Source organism: Lepus europaeus, chromosome 3, assembly GCF_033115175.1.
Source record: "Lepus europaeus isolate LE1 chromosome 3, mLepTim1.pri, whole genome shotgun sequence".
Lineage (NCBI taxonomy): Eukaryota > Metazoa > Chordata > Mammalia > Lagomorpha > Leporidae > Lepus > Lepus europaeus.
The window spans coordinates 938273-962475 of record NC_084829.1 but is presented as its reverse complement, the minus strand read 5'-3'; the positions used below and the strand labels follow the sequence as shown (position 1 = coordinate 962475).

The window sequence follows — 24203 nt, the reverse complement described above, 5'->3', positions numbered from 1 at the left end:
GAACTGAAGAAGGGGAAAATAGGATTGATAGACGAAGCCTGAGAGCACACACGGGAAATGCAAATATCAGTCTGCCAAGTTCTTCCATCAAACCAATCACCAAACTGCTACTGGCCGAGGCACTGAAACACTTTATTTAAGTCTCATCACAGGCAAAGCGCTCGGCTTAGCAGTGCTGTGGTGTGGGGCTGTCCTTGCTGCCTGATCATTATATGGGGCTTTGTTGGAAAGGGGTTGCTGAGCCCTAACCCTAGAGATGCTAACGTGGTCAGTGGAGGGTGAGCCTGTATTTTGATATAGGGCTTCTGATATAGGGCAATAAAGAATTTAAAAATAAACTTTTAATTTGCAAACTAGTTGGGGAGAAATGACACAAAAACACATCCAAACATAAAACACCTCAACTGAAACCATGCTTCACATGACACATATGTTGTAAATGCTTGGTAAATGTTGAGCACTGAAGTATTAAATGAGTTACCTGGTGGAAGCACTTTAGATCCTAGTTATGAGGTGGGAAGAGACTTCCAGTGTCCTAGAGGTGGTGGGGCTTAAAGTGGACAGCAAAGGATGAGATAGATTCAAAAAAGGAGAGGTCAGGAATAGATGAGGAGGTGGGAATGAGTAGACTGACGGTCCAGCTTGGAGGGTGTGATGACTGGAGAGAATAAGACTTCTAGCACCTCGGATAAGAAACTCCTCCTCCCTAGTCTGATTCCCTATAGATGTGAGTACACGTATCTGTGAATACAGCACACAACACCTTGTGCTATTTTTAATTGCTTGGTTGATTTTCTTCACTCATTGCCCAATGTTCTGTGAAGTTAAGGACCATATACTATTAACGTGTTTTTAAGACTTCCCGTTTATGGATGAAAGAGGAAACGGATCACAGATGACTTCTGTTTGAGACAAGAGATCCACTTGGGAAAATATTCCCTATAGAACCATGAACTGGCTGGCGCCGCAGCTCAATAGGCTAATCCTCCGCCTGCGGCGCTGGCACCCTGGGTTCTAGTCCTGGTTGGGGCTCAGGATTCTGTCCTGGTTGCTCCTCTTCCAGGCCAGCTCTCTGCTGAGGCCCGGGAGTGCAGTGGAAGATGGCCCAAGTTCTTGGGCCCTGCACCTGCATGGGAGACCAGGAGAAGCACCTGGCTCCTGGCTTCGGATCAGCACGATGCGTCGGCCGCAGTGGCCATTGGAGGGTGAACCAAGGGCAAAAGGAAGACCTTTCTCTCTCTCTCACTGTCCACTCTGCCTGTCCAAAAAAAAAAAAAAAAAAAGAACCATGAACTTTTAATAATGGAAATAATTAGGGCCGGTGCTGTGGCGCAGTGGGTTAACGTCCTGGCCTGAAGCGCCGGCATCCCCATATGGGCGCCGGTTTGAGACGAGGCTGCTCCATTTCCTGTCCAGCTCTCTGCTATAGCCTGGGAGAGCAGCAGAGGATGGCCCAACTCCTTGGGCCCCTGCACCCACGTGGGAGACCGGGAAGAAGCTCCTGGCTCCTGGCGTCGGATGGGCACAGCTCCAGCCGTTGCGGCCATCTGGGGAGTGACCCATCGGATGGAAGACCTCTCTCTCTGTCTGTCTCTCTCTCTTTCTCTCTCTGCCTCTCCTCTGTCTGTGTAACTAACTTTCAAATAAATAAATTTTAAAAAAAATTAATGGAAATGATTACTGAAGAGCCAGGAGTGGGAATGAGACTTGGACAAAATCCGGAAGGACACCCACAGGCTGGGCTGAGCCCGCACACAGGGTCTGCGTGGCTATGAAGTTGGAACAAAGCAGCGCCGAGAAGGAGTCCGCGCTGTGCGCTGATGCCAGCATCCCAGCCCCTGCTGGCCCTCCGTTCACTCCCTGCTGGGCCTCGGGATGGACCTCCAGGTCTGAGCAAAACCCCACTGCGCGCCGGCCGGCTGCGAAGCGGCTCTTCTTCATCGCTCACTGGCTCCGTCCTTGCTCCGTCCTGGGCCCAGCGCCTGGGGTTCGAGCCCCCTCACAGCACCCAGAGTGCACGGCCGACGGACCCGGGCTTCGCCTCCCCGACTCTGAACAGGAGCCGCTCGGCTCCCGCGCTGGGGACAGCGGAGCTGAGCCCTAACACACGTGTGACAATGTGGCCCCCGGAGCCCCCGGGGGTGCAGTGCTGCTCAGGGAACCCGGGCGGGGACGAGGCCGGCACCTGCGCGCCCGGCCCACCGCCCAGGGCTGGGTCCACGGGTCCTCCCAAGTAACGACCGTGTGCACACCCTGCAGGGGACTTCGACCCCGCGCAGGCCGCGACTCCCGCGCCGTCGCCGCGTGGCTCCAGCCGCTCCGGGCCTGCTCCGGTCCTGCAGCCGGGAGAGCCCGTGAGCCCGCGGGCCGCGGAAGGCGCCGGCTTGGAGGGGAACGCTCCGGCCCCCGGGGCGGGTTCCCACCGGGCACTTCCGGCGGGGGCACAGCACCGCCGCGCTCCGGGTTCCGGCCCGCGAGTCGGGGCGCGGCTTCCCCGCGCGTTCCTGGCGCCTGCGGGCACCGTCTCGGAGCCGGGGCTGCAAGGAGGCGAAGGCAGACAGAAGATGGGAATGGGCCGAGCGCTGGGCCGTCGTTCGTCTGTGTGGGAACCCAGGCGTGGACGTGGACGCTAAGCGAGAGCCGGGGCGGATTGCCGGCCGCTCCCCTCGCCGAAGGCCGCAGTCCGGGCGCCCTGGCCGGGCAGGCGCCGGGGACCTGGGCAGTGGCCGCCGCCTGCGCGGCTCGCAGCCGGGGCCGGGCCGTGGGGGCCGGCGTTCTGACTGCTGGCACGGCCGCTGGAGCTCTGGAGCGCTGGCGGACATGCGGACGGGCCGTCGTCACTCGGCTTCTCCGTCCACCCTCCCGTGTGGCCCAGGTCCGGCCCGGGCTGTGGTCACTTCGCACACACACACTGCTTCGTGAGTCTTTGAGCGGCACAGTGACCGAGACAAAAAGACATGGACGGCGGGGGCTGGGGCGCACATCCGCGGGTTCGCTCCCCCACATGATGGCAGCGCCTGGGCCCGGGCCGGCGCCGACGTTGAGAGCCTGGGAAGAAATCCGGTTTTCCCTCCTGGTGGCAGGAACAGCAGTTGCTGGGGCGTTACCACTACCCCCCACGCCTGCCCTGGCTAGAAGCTAGACTCGGACGCCAGAGCCGTGTCGGGGACCCCTGAGCGCTGGGATGGAACGCAGGTACCTTAGATGCTAGGTTAAATGCCAGCTTGGCTCGTGGATATGCACGCGTGGCCAAATGCTGTAGTGTTTCTGATCCAAGAGGCACCATCATGCCGTCTGCAGTCCACAGTTGCTGCTTTTCACACAACCATGTGTTACTAAAGTTTATCCGTACTGTTGGGTTAACGTTTATTTCGTTAGTATGTCAGGTATGCATATAGCATTGCATTCATTCGTCTTCCCAAAGATGGGCTGATAGACTGCCATCTTTCATCCGGGATTCTGCAGCAGCCTGTTAACACGCTGCTGCTTTATGTGAGTCCCCCAGTTTACTCTTAGTAGAGCAGCCTGAATAATATTGTTGACTTGTAAGTTTTTTTTTTTTAAAGTTTTGATATACAAACATGTTTATTGCAGCATTGTTTGAAGTAGTAAAAAACAAAAACAAAAAAACCTGGAAACAATCTGAATTTCTGAAGCTCAGAGACTACCTGAATAAATAATAATACAGCAGGCGCCTTTTTGAACATATGTAGCAGCTGCACCAGCTCAGGGCTGTGTCCACCCTCAGCCAAGCAGAAAAACCTGACTCTGGTGGGGAGAAATAACAGGAGGTTAAGACCTAGTGAATGTGTGGAGCTTATGAACTGGGACTGTGAAAAAAGAAAAGAAAACTGAGGGTGTGTGGGAGAGCTCACGGTGTGCCTGAGATGTGAGTACTCTCCGTGGGAGAGGCCACAAACTTGGCAGCCCGGTGGGAGACATTGCAGGGGAATCTAAGCTTACACGGAGGACTGCACAGGTCCTTTGTGTGGTCCTTGGCACAGAGCAGACGGATATTATACTCACTGGGGCGAGCGCTCAGGCACTGATTGCCATCAAGAAGAGCTCAGCTGAGCAGAATTATTTCCCTTTTGAATAAAAAAAAGAGAGAGAGAGATTTACCACACCAAACCTGGGTGTGTCAAATCCTGCTTTGCAGATGAAAGGATTCTTTATTTAGGGGATCCAAAGAACTCTACTAAGAGACCATTGGAACTCATGGAAGAGTTTGGCAAAGTAGCAGGATATAAAATCAATGCACAAAAATCAACAGCCTTTGTATACACAGGCAATGCCATGGCTGAAAAAGAACTTCTAAGATCAATCCCATTCACAATAGCTACAAAAACAATCAAATACTGTGGAATAAACTTAACCAAGGATGTTAAAGATCTCTACGATGAGAATTACAAAATCTTAAAGAAAGAAATACAAGAGGTTTGGCTGGCACTGTGGCTCACTTGGCTAATCCTCCGCTGGCACACCAGGTTCTAGTCCCGGTCAGGGCGCCGGATTCTATCCTGGTTGCCCCTCTTCCAGTCCAGCTCTCTGCTGTGGCCCAGGAAGGCAGTGGAGGATGGCCCAAGTGCTTGGGCCCTGCACCCTCATGGGAGACCAGGAGGAAGCACGTGGCTCCTAGCTTCAGACTGGCACAGCGCACTGGCTATAGTGGCCATTTTGGGGGTGAACCAATGGAAGGCAGACCTTTCTCTCTGTCTCTCACTCTCACTGTCTAACTCTTCCTGTGTGGCAAAAAAAAAAGAAACAGAAGAGGATACCAAAAAATGGAAAAATCTAACATGCTCATGGATTGGAAGAATCAACATCATCAAAATGTCCATTCTCCCAAAAGCAATTTATAGATTCAATGTGATACCAATCAAAATACCAAAGAAATTCTTCTCAGATCTGGAAAAAATGATGCTGAAATTCATATGGAGACACGGGAGACCTTGAATAGCTAAAGCAATCTTGTACAACAAAAACAAAGCCAGAGGCATCACAATACCAGATTCCAGGACATACTACAGGGCAGTTGTAATCAAAACAGCATGGTACTGGTACAGAAACCGATGGATAGACCAATGGGACAGAATAGAAACACCAGAAATCAACCCAAACATCTACAGCCAACTTATATTTGATCAAGGATCTAAAAACAATTCCTGGAGCAAGGACAGTCTATTCAATAAATGGTGTTGGGAAAACTGGATTTCCACATGCAGAAGCATGAAGCAAGACCCCTACCTTACACCTTACACAAAAATCCACTCAACGTGGATTAAAGATCTAAATCTACAACCCAACACCATCAAATTATTAGAGAACATTGGAGAAACCCTGCAAGATATAGGCACAGGCAAAGACTTCTTGGAAAAGACCCCGGAGGCACAGGCAGTCAAAGCCAAAATTAACAATTGGGATTACATCAAATTGAGAAGTTTCTGTACTGCAAAGGAAACAGTCAGGAAAGTGAAGAGGCAACCGACAGAATGGGAAAAAATATTTGCAAACTATGCAACAGATAAAGGATTAATAACCAGGATCTACAAAGAGATCAAGAAACTCCACAACAACAAAACAAACAACCCACTTAAGAGATGGGCCAAGGACCTCAATAGACATTTTGCAAAAGAGGAAATCCAAATGGCCAACAGACACATGAAAAAATGTTCAGGATCACTAGCCATCAGGGAAATGAAAATCAAAACCACAATGAAGTTTCACCTCACCCCAGTTAGAATTCCTCACATACAGAAATCTACCAACAACAGATGCTGGCGAGGATGTGGGGAAAAAGGGACACTAACCCACTGTTGGTGGGAATGCAAACTGGTAAAGCCACTATGGAAGTAAGTTTGGAGATTCTTCAGAAACCTGAATATAACCCTACCATACAACCCAGCCATCCCACTCCTTGGAATTTATCCAAAGGAAATTAGATTGGCAAATAAAAGAGCTGTCTGCACCTCAAGGTTTATTGCAGCTCAATTCACAATAGCTAAGACCTGGAATCAACCTAAATGCCCATCAACAGGAGACTGGATAAAGAAATTATGGGACATACACTCTATAGAATACTATACAGCAGTAAAAAACAATGAAATCCAGTCATTTGCAACAAAATGGAGGAATCTGGAAAACATCATGCTGAGTGAAATAAGACAGTCCCAAAGGGACAAATATCATATGTTCTCCCTGATTGGTGACAACTAACCGAGCACCAAAAAGGAAACCTGTTGAAGTGAAATGGACACTATGAGAAACAATGACTTGATCAGCCCTTGTCCTGACTGTTGAAGAACAACTTAATAGTTTATCCCTTTTAGTATTTTTTTGTTCTACTTAATACTATTGTTTGAACTATTTAATTAACACACAATTATTATTAGGTGTTTAAATTTAACTAAAAAGTGATCCCTGTTAAATATAAGAGTGAGAATAAGAGAGGAAGGACATGTACAGTTCAGCGCATGCTCAATCGGACTTGCTCCAAACAGTAGAGTTAGAAACGTGCCAGGGGATTCCAATTCATTCCCATCAAGGTGGCATATACCAATGCCATCTCACTAGTCAAAGTGATCAGTTTCAGTTCATAATTGATCATAATGATAGGATTAAGAGTCAAAGGGATCACATAAACAAGACTAGTGTCTGCTAATACTAACTGATAGAATAAAAAAGGGAGAGAAAGATCAAACTTGGGAAGCGGGATACACAGCAGATTCATAGAAAGGCAGATGTCCTAAACAGCATTCTGGCCTCAGAATCAGCCCTTAAGGCATTCAGATCCGGCTAAAAAGCCCGTGAGAGTATCTCAGGCATGGAAAGCCAAGACACTCTGGCAAAAAAAAAAAAAAAAAAGAAAAAGAAAGATCTCTGTGAGTGAGATCCCAGCAGAAAGAATGGGCCATCAAAGAAGGAGGTACCTTTCCCTGAAGGGAGGAGAGAACTTCCACTTTGACTATGGCCTTGTCTAAATAAGATCGGAGTTGGCGAACTCAAAAGGCTTCCATAGCCTTGGCAACTCATGACAAGAGCCTCAGGTGATTACTGACATCATAAACAAGAGTGTCAATTGTTAAATCAACAACAGGAGTCACTGTGCACTTACTCCCCATGTAGGATCTCGGTCCTTAATGTGTTTACTATATGAATTAACGGTATAACTAGTACTCAAACAATACTTTATACTTTGTGTGTCTGTGTGGGTGCAAACTGTTGAAATCTTTACTTAGTATATACTAAATTGATCTTCTGTATATAAAGATAATTGAAAATTAATCTTGATGTGAATGGAATGGGAGAGGGAGCGGGAGATGGGATGGTTGCGGGTGGGAGGGAGGTTATGAGAGCAAAAGGCAACTGTAATCCAAGGGCTATACTTTGGACATTTATATTTATTAAATAAAAGTTAAAAAAAAAAACAAACACTGGAAACAGCCTGAATTTCTGAAACTCAGAGACTAGCTGAAAAATAATGTATCCATTGTAAGGACTGGTGTATAGCTCTAAAGATAAGTTATTTCTGGAAAGACATCTGTATTGTTAAGTGGAAAGACTCTATTACTGAATTGAATGCAGCGTGATCCAGTGTCTGGAAACAAAGGCACTCATATGCACATATAAAATACATGCACATGTATCTCTGAATAGGTTCGTAGAAGCACCAGAGAGAAAGGAGACCATGACTTGTTATCATTGCCCCTTGCAGAGGATAGGAGAGGCAGGCGACAGGGAGGCCTCCTCTGTACTGCTGTAACTGGTGGTTGGTTATCACTTTTGTTTAAAAAAAAAAAAAAAACAGCCAGAGGACTCCTCCCACCAGACGGTTCCTTTTGCTTCTACAGTGCAGCCCAACATCTAGCCAGAGAAGCTCACCTTCAAGCAGCTGGCCCTGCCATAGAATTGTCTCCCACCCCGGTGCTCTGGTCCCACCTCTGGCCAGCTAGCTGGTGCCAAGCCAATGGGGCCTACAGCTGGGAGAAGTTCAAGCTTCAGGCCACCTGTAAGTGACAGGACCTCAGCCAGGGCCTTTCTCCTGTGTATGTGTGTGTGTGTGTGTGTGGTGGTGGTGGTGGTGGGGAGGGGCAGACACGGGGCAGGTGAGACCAGTTCTAATCAAATGCCTTTATACTAATATTTTTGAGCCTGCGTGCATGTTAGCTCAGAGGTATTCAGGATACAGGGGAGCCAGTTAGGGTTTTTTTGGTTTGTTTTTGTCCTCTAAGAACTCCTTTTCACAACAGATTGGACTCTGCCAGTCTCTGATGGGTGTTTGGGTGTCAGGTCTCCCAGCCACACTCTCTTAGCCCCCGCAGTCCCCACACCTCTGCCCCAGTGATGTCAGGGAGTCTTTCCTCCCACTTTGGACTTGGCATCTGACTTCACCCCTCCTACAGCTGCTGAAGCCCCGACACTCAGGCTGCCAGGGCGTGTAGGTTCTATCACAGCACCTTCAACTTAAAACCCGTTAGTAGCTCCTATTTCATTCAAGGTAGAAGCCAAAGGCATTAACATGGCTGACAGACCTCTCTGTAACCTGAGCCGTATAGAATCCCCTCACTGTCTTCCCTTGCTCATTCTGCTCCATCCCAAAGGGCACATTTCTGTTCTGGCATACGCAAGGCACACTCTTGTCTGGACCATGGTTCTGGCTGACTGGTCATCCTTGAGAATGGCTAAGTCCCTCATTCACTTCCAATGTTTCCGGAAGTCACAGATCCTCAATGAGATCTACTGTGACTCTCCCATTCCTATTTCCTATTCCCCATGTCCTATTTCTATCACACTTTTTAACATGCTGTAAAATTTACTATTTATTATATTGACTGTCTCCTAAACTTGAGCATAACATCTTCAAAGTTATGGCTCTTTTCTATTTTGTTCAATACTGTATCCAAACATACAGAACAGGGGCTGTCATGAAATATGGTCTCGATAAATGTTTGTCAAATGAATGAGTATTTAGAGTACTTCTTTTTTTGAGAAATTACAAACAATACTTGTATCAATCTTCTTGAATATGCATAAGAGTTTATCTCAGCAAAAAAATTACAGGATGGAGGATATATTAGTGTTAAACTTTGCAAAATGATGCCAAACCATTTTTGAAAGTGGGTATCTAATGTATACTCCTATCATCCATTCAGGTTGATAATTTTCTTAATTTTTCCAGCTGAATGGGTTTTTTATGCATTTGCCTAATTACTAATCAATAGGACATAGTGAAATCTGGATATTTATTGGCATTGTGTTTCCTTTCCTATGGGAAAACCCGTTTATATGTTTTGCCAATTTTTCTTTTGGGTACTTTAAACTTTTCTTTATCATTTATATGCATATACTAGACATATTTTTATTACTGGTGTTATATGCTATAAAAATCTTCTGCCAATTTATAGCACTTTGGGGGATGAAGAGAAGTTCTTAATTGGAATATAGTCAAATTTGTCAATATTTTCTTTTAGAATTAGTACTTTGTGTTCTTATTTAAGAAATTCTTGCCTACTCAAAGGACAGAAAGATATATGGTATCAAAAGCTTTTGAAATAAGTTCCAAATAAATTTCTTCATTTTATACTATACGAGGCATAATCACTCAAGTAGGCTAATTTCCTGCATTAGGTTAAGTTCTACAGTTGGCCGTTTGGTTGGCTGTGGGTATACAGGCAGAGTTTATGTGTATATGGCTTATTCTTAGTGTACATGCCCTAGATTAGAGTACATGTCTTACATTCATTGTATATGCCCTACATTTGGTGTATATGCCCTCATTTTTGTTGCCTGTAACCCTATCTGGTGCTGCTGACCACTTATAGTATGACACCACCATGGCAAGTACTTTATATACAATACCGATGTAATTACCATAAAGACTTTATGAGATAGTTAAATACTACATTTTACAAATGAAGAAACCGGGGCTCAGAAAGATTAAATAATTTTTTCAAGGTCCCACAGCTAGTAAGTCATAGACTGTGATGTACTTGGTGCATAAATGTCCAGAAGACATAGGTAGAATAAATATCTATGGAGAACTGTGTCACTCAGCTTCACAATGCTGACTTCAGCTTGCAATTCCATATGGTCAGTATGTTATTTGAATAGTCTGAATTTCCTACTGGATGGTGTGTACCAGGAGAGACCATATTTCTTTTGCTTACATTTCTATGCTGTCTGACTCTATCACAAAATGTTGAGCTCTGAAGCCAGGGGCCAGGAGCTTTCTCTAGGTCTTCCCAAGCAGGTGCAGGGGCCCAAGGACTTGGGCCATCTTCTACTGCTTTCCCAGGACATAGCAGAGAGCTGGATCAGAAGTGGAGCATCCAGGACTCAAACCAGCGCCCACATGGGGTGCTGGCACTGCAGGTGGAGGCTTTACCTGCTACGCCACAGCACCGGCCCCCCTAATCTCTTGCTCCCTATCTTTATTAGGGTTTTTTTTTGGTCTGATCACTCATCATGAATTCATTTAAAAATTTAATCTACACCAGACCCTAGTTTTCCTACATGCCTCATTTATTTTGTGGTTATTGCACATGTCCACAACTTTAGGTTGTATTCTTACCCCACACTCTCACCCCTCATTTTATAAAAAAATTATTTAAGAAGTAGAGAGACAGAGATTGATTGATTGATCTATCAATAGATAGGTAGATAAATAGATTCATCCCATCTGTTGGCCCATCCTGGATCAGTTCAAAGACAGGAACTGGGAACTCTGTCTAGGTCTTCCATATGGGTGGAGGGAACACGATTACTTGAGCCATCACTGCTGCCTCCAGAGTCTTCATTAGGCAGTGGATTCTGAATAGCTTTTTAAATATCACCTCTTGGAGTTATTTATTCATTAATTTTTTTTTACTAACTTCTTTCAGAGACACACACACACAGCATGTGCTCCCATCTGCTGGTTCACTCCCCGAAATGCCTACTGGGAGCTGGGAACACAGTCCAGGTCGGCCATCACGAGTGCTTCCCAGGGTCTGCATTAGGAGGAAGCTGAGTTAGGAGATGCGGCTTGAACTCAGGCACTGCTATCGGACAAGTCTTAACCACCGTGCCAAACTCCTGGCCTCTGGATGTTCTCTTGTTCAATATTCCCTTTATGTAGGGCAAGGAGGTTGTTCTGTGTAGAAGCCAGTGATATAGCCTCTCTCAATTTGAATCAAGGAAGTGGCTGTAAAGAACTAGAGGCAGGACAAAATCTCTGGCGTGATGGTGGCAGGGCCAGGAATGTTGTTGTGGGTCAGCAGTAGCAGCATGCTAGCGGCGTCCAGACAGGCAGCACGATGCTACACCTGCAGTGTTCTGTGACAGTGACTCCGGTCAGCCTGTAAGATGATTCACTTGTGTTTTCTTGGCTAAGGTCTGCTTGTGGGCCTCGAGCCTGATAACTCTGGCCTTTCTGGGAATTTCATGAATCACCCACCTTTCCCTTTGATCTCTGTTTCTTATGCCAACCGTTAACATCACATGAAATTACTGATCATATTTTTTGCCAAGTTTAAAGATATTTTTGATGGTGTGACTTAAAAGTGGTGTATAGAAAATACACATCTTCAGGGCTCTGGGGAATGTTGTAAGCCCATCAGATTAGATGTAAGTTCCAAATTAAGTTAAAAAGACATATGCTTTCAATGCTGGTGTGGTCTGATTCTCATATAGGCTACTCTGTCCCAGAGTAAATAGCAAATACATATTTTAATTGGTAAAATGGTGACTAATAATGACTTTAGACCAATATTAGTATACACACACACACACACACATAGACACACTAGTATATATATATACACTGGTGGGATAAAGACAACACAGGAAATGCATACAACATAATCATAAAATATGAGTAAGGACAAAACATTAGTGTGGGAAATGGTTATCCATCCCCCACTTTTACCATCTCTTTCTGACACACAGGTCACTTCATACATTGAATCATACATCCCATGTTCCTTCCTACCTATAAGCCTTCCTCCTATGTTGGGAACAGCCCCACCAATTCTATGTAACAGTCACCATGTTCAAGACCCAGATCAAATGCTGTTTTCCCTGAAGTATTTCTTGTCCCATGAAGGCCTCATCAATGTATTCTCCTTTGGCTTCATGACACAGTTATGGTTTGAATATTTGGAATTGATTGGCTTGTGTTTCTCCTGTATGACAGTTACCATTAGCTTATTCCTATCCATCTGAGGAGGACAGTCCTGCAGAGTTGCTCTGTGGGGTATTGGCTGTTGTGCTGGGCTGAGTGTGCTGTCACAGTGATACAGTCAAATGTTGATTTTTTTAATAAAGATATATTTGAAAGGCAGAAGGAGAGATGGCAGGGGTGGGGGTGAGAGATTTCGTCCATCTGCTGGTTCACTCCCCAAATGGATGTAATCGTCATGGCTGGGCCAGGCTGCAATCAGGAGCCTGGAACTCCCTCTGGATCTCCAACATGGTTGCAGGAGCCAAGGACTTGGGCCATCTTCTACTGCTTTCACAGGCACGTTAGCAAGGAGCCTAATCAAAAGCAGAGCAGCTGGGACCAAACTGGTGCCCATACGAGACGCTGATGTTGCAGGCAGCAGATTCACCTGCTGTACCAAACACCAGCCTCTCAAATGTTTTCACATTTTTATTGTGACATTAGGGACTTTGTACATAAATAATCGTCTACATCTGTAATATCTCAGGGAGCTCAAATGGATAAGACCTGTGCTTGTGTGATCCCTAGAGGTTTTAGCAAATTTAAGACAGTGACGTGTTTAATTAGGTATCTAAGAAAGGCTTTGTAATTATGCTAATGAAAATGATGATGTTATTAGGACTTGCTTTCTGTTGAACTCCTTTCATCCCGTTGTAAATTATTGTGAGATTTTGGTCTGGCCCAGGGTCTTTTTCAACGCCCCCTTCAGCTCATTATTCCTTAGACTGTAAATAAATGGATTCAACACGGGGACCACGATCATGAAAATTACTGCTGCAACTGAATCTTTTTCTGTGGAGTGGTTGGATGAGGGACACATATAGACCCCTGTGATTGCTCCATAGAAAAGAATGACCAAGGAAAGGTGAGATCCACAGGTGGAGAAAGCTTTGAGCTTTCCTTGGGCAGAAGGGATTTTCATCACAGCAAAGGCGATGAGACTGTAGGATGCCAGGATACACATGGAAGGAACTACAAAGATCAGCCCTACTGCAGCCAGCACCATCAGCTGATTAAGACTAGTGTCAGAGCAGGAGAGAGACAAGAGAGAGTTGGCATCACAGAAGAAATGATGGATGATACTGTCAGAGCAGAAGTGCAGTCGGGACATCATGACAGTGTGCAAGAGAGGGTTCAAAATGGCAGTGACCCAAGGCAGAGCCACCAGAGAGGCACAGAGACGCCAGGTCATAGTGGAGGCGTAACGCAGAGGGTGACAGATGGCCACATAGCGGTCATACGCCATCACAGTGAGAAGAAGGTTGTCCATGTTGGCAAACATCATGCAGAAGTACATCTGAGCCAGACAGCCAGCATAGGAGATGGACTGAGTCTGGGTCTGGATGTTCTGCAGCATCTTGGGGACAGTGGCTGAAGGCAGGCAGAGGTCTACCAACGACAGATTGGCAAGGAAGAAGTACATGGGTGTGTGGAGGCGATGGTCTGCGGCAATGGCCAGCAGGATGAGCAGATTTCCCGACAGCCCTGTGAAGTACAGACACAGAAAGAGGGCAAAGAGTAGCCCCTGGTGCCCCGGCCAACTCGGGAAGCCCAGGAGGAGAAATTCAGAGACACTGGTTTGGTTTTCCTTTTCCATCACTTGGATGCACCTGCATGAAGACCCAGAGAAAGAGTTTTACCTGTAAAAAGTTTCCCCTTCACCAAGTGTTTTTAGGCCATCCTCCCTCCTCTGATGCTGTCTCCCAAGCCCCACTGAGCCTCAGGTGTGTCTTTATACCTCCCCAGTTGTCTTCACAGCTGTTCCACCTCACTGGGTCCTCACCTCACCCAACATTTCCACGGGATCTGTGCATCTCCCCTCGTTAAGCAGAAACTCTGCCTCCTTGTGGTGTTGACACCAACTCTGGCAGGTTCTGCACTGTGTGTGGCTGCCTGACTTCTCTGTGTTGCAACACATCCATGACTGACATACCAAATAGCTCCATGCCAAATGCTGAGATGCACTGAGGGCAATTTTCCCAATATTTGTCCAATACCATATGAACCAACCTACTTGAAACCAGACACCTACCACTTAAAATACATTAAGATGAATATAAACTACTTAGCTCTTTACGATTCAAGAGAAAATATATACACTTGCTTGACACGTGTAACAAGCCTTCAAAAATAGTTTGCATGAATTATGAGCAACTTAGGAAACTTTGTAAGCTGAAGTTACATGAGTCATTACAAAATACATGTAAGTAAGACTGGAGGAGAATGCGAAAAAGTTGTGTCAAAATGGGGGACAGCAGCTGGTGTTGTGGCTCAGTGGGCCAAGCTGATGCCTATGATTCCAGCAGCCTGTGTGAGTACTAAACCAAGTCCTGGCTGCTCCACTTCTGATCCAACTCCATGCTAAGGCACCTGGGAAGGCAGCGGAAGATTGTGCAAGTCCTTGAGCTCCTGCCACCCATTTGTGAGACCCAGATGGAATTTCAGGCTCCAAGCTTTAGATTGGTCCAGTCCCAGCGACTGCAGCTATTTGAGGGTTGAACCAATAGATCAAAGACCGCACTCTCTCCCTCTCTCCTTGTAACTCTGCCTTGCAAATAAATTAATCAATCTTAACAAAACGGGGGACATTTAAACTATTTCCTTTTAATGTTTTTGTGACATTACAACCATTTCCTGGAGTTGCAGAAAGTACAACATCATAGAAGATAGAGTTTTTGACTTGAGAACCTTAGGGTCAGGGTATGGAGGAAAAACACTATTATGGAAAATAATTAAAAGACACCCATAAATGCAGGTGAAGTAGTTTCAGGAGAATGAGGTCTCCGAGAAAAGCAGCCAAAAGCCTGAAATGGGCAGGCTCTGCAGTCAGCCAGCCTAGAACCCAGGCCCCGTTATCCACGGGCTGGACAAGGCAGGCAGACTCTCCCAGCTCTCATCCAGATAACTGCCATGAGCTTCTAACTGACCTTCCTCCTGTGGTCTTCCACTTTTTAATCTTTCCTTCATGCTTCCTTAAAAACTGTCCCGTGTTGTGGTGCAACAGGGTAAGCCTCAGCTTGTGATGCTGGCATTCCATCTGCCTGGGAAGGCAGGTGAGTTCCTGTCACCCATGTCGGAGACCAGGATGGAGCTCCTGGCTTCTGGCTTTGGTCTGGCTCAGTCTTCTGTTGTAGCCATTTGGGGAGTGAACTAGCAGATGGCAGAGCTGTCTCTCTCTCTCTCTCTCCCTCTCTCTCCCTCTCTCTGCCTCTCCATCACTCTGTTTCTCTGCCTTTCAAATAAATAAATAAATCTTTTGAAAAATTTTCCTCCTAAGGTAAGGATTTCAAACATTTAGTGGTTTTTAACTGCCTCCAACCCTGATTCTAAATCCCTTCTCCTGGCGTACAAGGTCCTTCATAATCTCTTTTTTTACCTCCCTGGTCTTATGTCTTGTGAGCAATTTCTCACCTTTACAGTTTTGCAACACACACTAAAATTTTACATCTATATCGCTTCTTTCATTTCGGAATTCTCTGACCAACTTATCCAAAGCCTCCCTCAAAACATTCTTTATATCATTGCTCTGTTTTTGTCTTTGTATCATTTACCATTATCCGGAATTTTCTTGCCTACCCCCTCCTGTTAGTATTTTTAGTCTGCATCAGTAAAACGCAAAGTCAATAAGATCATGTGTAGAGTAACTATCTCGGTACACAGCAGGTACCCATGATGTACTGGATAAATAAATACATGGATGACTACTGAAGATGCAGAAAGATTTTTCTGGTATCATCAGATAGAAATATGTGCCCTCTGTACATTTTCTTTTGTTTTGTTTTGTTTTTGTTTTTTGTTTTTGACCGGCAGAGTGGAGAGTGAGAGAGAGACACAGAGAGAAAGGTCTTCCTTTGCTGTTGGTTCACCCTCCAATGGCCGCCGCAGCCGGCGCATCTTGCTGATCCAAAGCCAGGAGCCAAGTGCTTCTCCTGGTCTCCCATGGGGTGCAGGGCCCAAGCACTTGGGCCATCCTCCACTGCACTCCTTGGCCACAGCAGAGAGCTGGACTGGAAGAGGAGCAACCGGGACAGAATCTGGCGCCCCGACCGGGACTAGAACCTGGGGTGCCAGCGCCGCAGGTGGAGGGTTAGCCTATTGAGCCGCGGCACGGGCCCCCTCTGTACATTTTATAGTGACTTACTCTAAGCTATATGGTATACAGTTGTTGTTTCAATAACTCCTTCTTGCTTGTAGGATTTTGGGGAACACGGGGATTGAATCTTGTTTGTCTTTGTGTGGGGAATCCCAGCTACACAATGACGTGTATTTATCTGTGAAATCAGAAGGCCTTATAGAGTGGAGTGAACTCCACTCAGAGAATGAGGCAACACCACGTGTGATTCTGTTGTTGGTTCTTTACCCATTGTCTTGTATCTAAGTCAAAGGAATGGGGAGTCTGGATTGAAAACTACAGGAAATGGAAGGACTCTGTTGACCAGTTTTTCATTGATTGAATAATAAAACATGAAACAGAGGGAAAGGAGGGAGCATTCTGCATACTTCAATGCAAAATGGAGAATGGCATCGGCAATTCGCATTTGCATCCAGAGAAGCAGCTAGGTGAGGATATTCTGGGAATTCCCAGAAGTAACTGAAGTGTCTTCCCATAGGCTGTAGAATTCACAGCAGTGGATAAAGTTGTGGCCTCCTGTGCACTCGTACATCAGGTCTACAGGCACATCAGGTACATCTACTCGTACATCAGGTCTAGCAGTTTCAGGAAATACAGCTTAGAGTTGTTTCTTACTGCATGGCACAGTTCCTGCTGCAGAGTTGGCACTCAAGAATGGTGGTTGAATAAATATTATCTAACAGCTAAGTAGAATGCAAGAGATAGGGTTTTCACTAAGGACTGTCAAGGGGAGATACGTGGAGGGGAGGGTAAACCATGAACTCTGAGGAAGCAGGAGAAATTGAACCCTCAAAGTCCCTCCAGGAAGGTTTCTTCTAGTTGCACCTTCCCCACTGCCACAGAAATCGCCGTTTTTGTCACTGCTCTGACTTCCACTTAGAGTCCTCAGAAAACCCTCACTCAAGCGCTCTGTCCTCTCCCGGTCGGTCCTGCTCATCACTGTTGGTGCTGCTTTCCCAGGAGTGATGCCAGTACCGGTGCACTGATGCTCTAGGGGTGCTACTGATGCGCAGCCCCGTGCTCTCTGGAACCCAAAGTGCCAATGCTCTTCTCCTTTTTGGATCTAAGTTGTACAGTTCCTCTCCACCTTGACAGGAACTATTTCTAGAGTGTGGTTCCTTCACTCACCTCGGCTTGAAAAATTTCAGAGAAAGCAGCCCCTGTCGTCTCATCCCTTTTTCCATAAAAGTCTCTGCCCTGTCCCTTGGGGAATCGGGAATGTGGGGCAACAAATAGCTAAGCAAAGTGGGGTTAGTTCTCGGAGGAGGTGTGGAAACTTAGGATTTGAGCTATGGCCCCTTTATGTTGTGTGGCCCGGACAAGAGAGAAAACCTGGAAGAATATCACATAGCACGTCTTCAACTATAGTTCACTTCTTAATCTTTTTGACCACGTAAAGGGATTTTCTCCTATTCACTTTTTAAAGATTTATTTATTTATTTGAAAGGCAGAGTGACAGAGAAGGAGAGACAAGGGAAGGGAGAGAGAGAGAGAGAGATGGGGGGCGGGAGACAGAATCTTCCATCTGCTGGTTCATGCCTCAAATGGCCACAAGAGCAGGAGCTGGGCTAGCCTGAGCTAAGAGAACTTAACTCCATCTGGTTTTCTCAAATGGGTGACAGGGACCCAAGGATGTGGTCCATCCTTCGCTGCCTTCCCAGGTGCATTAGCAGGAAGCTGGATCAGAAGCGGAGCAGCTGGGACTCACACTGGCACTGATATGAGATGCCAGTGTCCCAGGAGTGACTTAACTGTTGCGTGACAATGCCCACCGCTCCCCCATTCATTTCCCCGACTTTTGTACCTTTGACCTTTCTGCCCTACCAAACTGGATTCTTCCTAAACTCAGTTCTGAAGATACAGATTTCTTCTTTGTTCATAGTATGGACCAACTTCATACCCATTAGTGATTCAGGCCTCATTTAATCAATTTTTCAAAAACCAAAAGTAAATGTTTTGTAGTGGTTTCTTCTTTTGTTTTTGTCCATGCCTGTTATTAACTGATATGGTTTCAGGAAATGTAGATCATAGTTGTTTCCTATGTGGCATAGCTCTGATTAACATTATCCTCAGCTCTTTGTATAATTCTGCTAATGAGATTGTCTGAAATATTGAAATATTCCTTCACATAGGATGCATAAAGGGAACACTCTAGAAAGCAAATAGGAGGAAGAGGTTTTTTGATAATTCACAGAACATACAAGGAGTACAGGCACGTGGAAGTACTTCTGGTGCAGAATCATGGCTATTTGGTGATGTCAGTGCACCCAGGTGGCGGCAGCGATGATGGCTATAGACAAAGAGCATTACCTGCCTGCCAGCTTTCCATAAGGCAAAACATCTTAGCTGTTGGAGATGTGATAAAACAATGGGACATACATTGAATCAGCCAAGTGAATTCTGTAATGGTAAAAAATATCATATTTTCACCAAAAGTATAAAGCCAAGAGTTACCACTCACAAGTTCTCTATGGTACCACAAGAGTTGTCATAGTTTGTGGATTCTCACATCAGCTTTATAAATCTATACCACATATCCTTACTACTTGACTGTACAACATAGCCAGCATCTGGATGAAGATTTCTGATTCAAAATCTAGCCTACATTTCACTAAGCTTTCAAACCCTCACAGGGTAAGAACCTATTAATCACTCATTCTACACATGGTTATTAGACACCTCTTGTATGTTAGGCAATGCCTGGTGACCTTGAGTGGAACCTGACCTCATCTTGTTTTCAGAAAGAAATGTGTTTCTCATTTTTCCAAACCTGCCCACTGCTCATTGCACTTACCAGGTGCTCTGATCAGGACTTTCTGGGCAGGGATTGTAGCTCCCAAGTCTCACTCGGAGGTAATGGGAAGTACAACGAACAGAGTTCTCTGGCACAGTGAGGGCTGGAGTGACTGCAGGCTTCTCCCACATGGACATTTACAGCTTCCGTGCAGCTCCTGGGAACACAGTCTTGACAAGCTCCCTCAGCTCCAGTAATAATGACTTCATCCCCAGTGGGGGTTACCCAATTGCAACCACAGGGATAGGGACCCTGCACGTAGTTCTCTAGGGAGATCCAGGGAGTTAGAGACCCAGAGACGGTTCACAGCCTTCCAGGAAGCGCTGCAACAAACCTCTGCCTCTTCAACCCCCAGCTGCTCCCAAGCACCAGGTGGCCTCCTCCAGTCTGAGTTAGTTCTTCCTTAGGAGGGTTGGCCTATCCTCTGGAGACAGGGTTTGTCTCCTCTACCTAAAGCGCCCTGTTAGCAACACCATCCTCGGCTTTACAAATGCCTGTGCTGGCAGCTTTGTTCAGGCTCAGAGAACAATTTTATGTCCAAGGAAGGAGACAATGGCACGCGGTCAGGATTCCTGGGTCTTACTGTAAGCTTCTTCCCCCATAAGCGTTTATGCTGATAGAGCAGTGGGATGTCCCCTTACAGGCTCAGTTAATATGCCAGCTTGGGGTGAATACCCAAGAGTTTTGCAATGTTCTACTCCAAAATGCTGCATTTGCATGGGAAAAAAATGGAAATGGCCAGTATATGATGATGCTATACTGTACGGGTCTAGATGCCAAAGAGTGTGTTAGCTAGTTTTTTGTATAACAGGTCACTCCAAAATTAAGTGGCTAATCTAGGGAGTGAACCAGAAGATGGGAGATCTCCCTCTCCCTCTCTTTCTCTTTCCCTCCTCCCCTCCCTCCTTCTTTGTAGCTCTTTCAAATAAATAAAAACACCATTTATTTATTACACAATTGTGTGAGTTAGATATTTATGCCAGTCTCAGCTGAATAGTTCTTTTGGTCTTGATTGGATGAACTCAATGTCTGCAGTTAGCTAGTAGATCAGTTTGAGGCTGACTTTCTAGGACAGCCCTGGCCTGCACATGTAGGAGGGAGGAGGCAGGGGAGAGGCCCCAAGGCACAGGATTAAATCCACATATCACTTTCAGTTGAATTTGTTGGCCAACACAAGTCCAAGCCCAACCCAATTTTAAAGGATAGGAAAAGACTGACTGTGACGGAAGAATGTGCAAGTCATATTGCAAAGGACTAGATTCAGGGAGGAAGGCAGAATTGGGCTACTTTTGCCATCAACTGAAGATGGAAGTAGTAATGATATCTTCCATTACTGCTAATCATCTGCCTTTCAAGTCTGCGCTTCTTAGCCATGTGACCTTAGGCTCTGCTAGAATTTACATCCTGGGGCCAGCGCTGTGGCACAGTGGGTAAAGCTGCCGCCTGCAGTGCCAGCATCCCATATGGGCACCGGTTTGAGTCCTGGCTGCTCCACTTCCGATCCAGCTCTCTGCTATGGTCTGGGAAAGCAGTAGAAGATGGCCCAAGTCCTTGGGCCCCTGCACCCACGTGGGAGACTTGGAAGAAGCTCCTGGCTCCTGGCTCCTGGCTCCTGGCTTTGGATCAGCACATCTCCAGCCATTGCGGCCAATTGGAGAGTGAACCAGCAGATGGAGAAGACCTCTCCCTCTCTGCCCCGCCTCTCTCTGTGTAACTCTTTCAAGTAAAATAAATAAATCATTAAAAAAAGAATTTACATCCTGATTCTAAGGAGGATAATGGCTTTATTAAAGAACGCAGAAAGGGTTTCACTGAACCTGAAGCTGTGGCTATCTCTTGGCCACCCTGGGCTCCTCAGGCTGGGAGACCAGCCGGCAGAGAGACTGCTGGAGGCTGACTGACCTTGCGTACCACGTGGAGCTGGGATTTCTGGTGCACATGTGACTGGGGAGGAGAATATCAGGAACACAGGGGTTGAATATGGGATTACAGCAACCACGGCACTGTAAGAGCCACGTAATGTTCCCTTGGAGATAGGCATCTTGCCGGGGGAGGCAGCAGCACAGACTAGCCGAAATGCTGACTGAGCACAGGTGAAATCCATCTTGGGTTTACAGCTTCTGCAGCTGCAGCAGTGACGTTGTAGCGTGTTCACAACTTCTGACGGAGACTTTGGAGCAGCTGTGCAGGTCGCCACCTTGAAAGGGACTCCGTGACAGCTGGGACACTAAGGCATCTCAGTGCTGCCAGCGTGATCTGTTTCAGACTGTTGCTGTGGATTCTTGGGAATTCACTTTTTTCTTATTTCAGTCACTGCTGTTGTGACTCATTCTGTGAGCTCTGTCTCCACGGAGGTGTAAGCTGACCATGCCTCAGCTTGCCCTGGAGAGGAATGGGCTCTGGGGCAATACCGCACACATTCGCCACCTAAGGTGTGGCACAGTGGAAGTTTGATCAGTGCGGGGTGGGCGCTGACGGGTAGATTCCTTCACACTTACCCTCCTGGGATAGACGTCTGCTGGGCCCTGAGGCACATTCCAGGAGGACACGTGTGGCTGAGAGCTCGTCGCTTCACTCTGGGGGCAGACTGGACAATGGATCGTTGAAGCCTCCTTCCCTGCTGCTCTGCTGCTGGTATCTGCTCTGCTCCTAATGAATCATAGTCTCCATTGTCTCCGACTCCAGGTTTTGTCTTTGTTTCGTTGGTTGTTTTTAAACTTAGGCAAAGATAAAGGGCCTGGGGGCCTATCACAATAATATCAATTACAAATATCAATTTTGGAGTTTTTGCATATTAAAGGCATTTTTAATGGAGGAGACCACACGAGCAGAAATTTTAGAGAAAGAAGAGAAACTAAGACCGAGATGTGAGGCACCCCAATGTGTAATGACTGAGTAGTTGAGGGATAGCACCCAATACCAGGGTAGAAAACCATGAATTACAACTGATGAGTTGCTGGAGGCTCAGTGTGGACAAACTGGAGAGGCAAAAGCTCCAAGGGTCACGATCATCTGTGGGGCAGATGCTACACCTTTGTACATTTTACCTCCAGAAGCCCTGTGGGTCCCCACAATGAGTGTGAGAGGAAGATTGCAAGTGTTTCTGGTGGGGCTGGGGTGAGTAACTTCTGAAATAGGTGAGAACATTCCGTTCTTCACGACAAGGCCTATCCTCAAGAGAAACCTGAACCTAACCTATCGGGGTTTTACCAGCCTAAGAAGGGAAATACTCAACCCCAGTCCCTCACCTCCTGCACCCTCCACGTGTGGAAAACAGACTAAGGAGCACTGGTGAATTCAATAGCCCAGGGCACAGGATCGCGGACTGAAACCTCATCACAGGACTGTAGAACGCTCCTTCCCCACCCCGCACGGAGTCCCTGCTACTCAGTGCATCACGGCTGGCTTTCCACAAAAATTACAGAGTGTACTGATAGGCAAAGGCAGTTTGAAGAGACTGAACAAGCAGAAGGACCATCCTCAGACATGGCAGGGACACTGGAGTCATCAGACTGTGAACCTAAAGCAACTCTGATCAATATATGCTAAGGGCTCCAAGGGACAAGTAGACAATATAAAAGAGGATGTGAGTGTTGTCAGCAGGGAGATGGGAATGCTAAGATCTCTGGGACAGAAACCAAGAATGCCGTTGACAGTCTTGCTAGCAGAGAAAAGAGTCTCTGAGCTTGGGAATATGTCAATAGAAACTTTCAAAACTGAAGAGCAAAGAGAAATAGCACTGAAGAAAAATGGGACAGAATATATAAGGATTGTGGGACAACTAACAAACGGTGTTAACATATGCATAATGGTAATACAAAGAAGAAATGCAAGAGAAAAGGGAATAGAGGAATATTTGAAGTGATGATTATTAAGAATTTCCCTAAATAACATCACACATGGAACCACAGATCCAGGAAGCTCAGAGAACACCAGGAAGGACAGACGCCACAAACAACTCTGTATCTAGGCATATCATATTCAAACCAAACATAAAGAAAAACCCCTAGAGAAGCCAGCGTGAGGGAAAACTAACTATAGAGGAACAAGGATAATAATTGGTCCTGATGCTTCCTCAGAAACCATGTAAATGAAATGTAAAACAAACAGAAAAACACCCCAGAGTTCTCTACGCTTGAAAATTATTCTTCAAAAGTGAGAGAAATGAAGACTTTCTGAGACAAATAGTGGGGGAATCTGTTACCAGCAGCCTTGCCTAGCTCTTCAGAAGAAGGAAATTGATAGAGATCAGAAACGTAGCTCTATATAAAGAAATGGAGAGTAAAAGAGAAGGGACAAGCGAAGGTAAACACAAATTTTATTTTTCTTATTCTTGAAGTTACAGATAGTTTTGTTAAACAATAATAGAAATGGTGTATTCTATTATCTAATACATTTCTCTCTCTGTGTGTGTGATCGTATAAAAGTGGAATGACACAGGGACAGGAAGGAGGGGTTGGAAACGCTTGTGAGTATCAGCTCCACCTGGGAAGTGGCAGTTATTTGAAAGTGGACTTAGGTTAGTCACACACTGATACTACAACTCTAGGGCAACCACTAAAAAAGAAAAAAAAATTTAGAAACAGGATTCACATGCTAAGAAAAGAGAAAAGATGGAATCTTATACAATGCTGACTGAAAAAAATGACAAGCATTAGAACAAGAGTGGAAGATAAACTTAGAACAAAGAACAAGGCAGTGAACAGAAAGCAGGAATAACTGGGTAGATATTAACCCAACTCTATTAACCACTCCAGACATCAGTTGTCTAAAAATACCAACTGAAAGATAAAGATCGTGAGCATTGATCAAAACCAAGCCCCAGCTATATGTTGTCTACAAGAAATCCACTTTAACTAACAAGACACGTGTAGATTACAAGACAAGGGGTGAGGAAAGATAGATCATGCTAACACAAATCAAAAGAAAGCTGCAGTAACTGTACTGATTTCAGACATCAGACTTCAGATCAGCAAAAATTACCCAGGCTAATGAGGGGCATTATGTAATGATAAAGACATAACAGTCCTGGGGCCGGTGCTGTGGTGTGGTGGGTAAAGTCACCACTGCAGTGCTGG

General features: G+C 46.0%; 1 protein-coding gene and 1 long non-coding RNA gene across 2 annotated transcripts in view; one reads left to right on the top strand and one right to left on the bottom strand.

Annotated features, from left to right (window-relative positions):
• Positions 1-2807: 2807 nt before the first annotated feature.
• The window catches only part of LOC133753264 (uncharacterized), a 36788-nt gene continuing 15392 nt past the window's right edge, over positions 2808-24203 (top strand). The window contains exon 1 of the long non-coding RNA XR_009865037.1: positions 2808-3195. This is a non-coding gene — a long non-coding RNA (uncharacterized LOC133753264). The remainder of the gene's footprint in view (positions 3196-24203) is intronic.
• On the bottom strand, positions 12858-13839 carry LOC133756331 (putative olfactory receptor 1F12P). The gene has a single exon (XM_062187067.1). It carries the CDS (start codon positions 13794-13796, stop codon positions 12858-12860), a length of 939 nt encoding a protein of 312 aa, XP_062043051.1. The 5' UTR covers positions 13797-13839.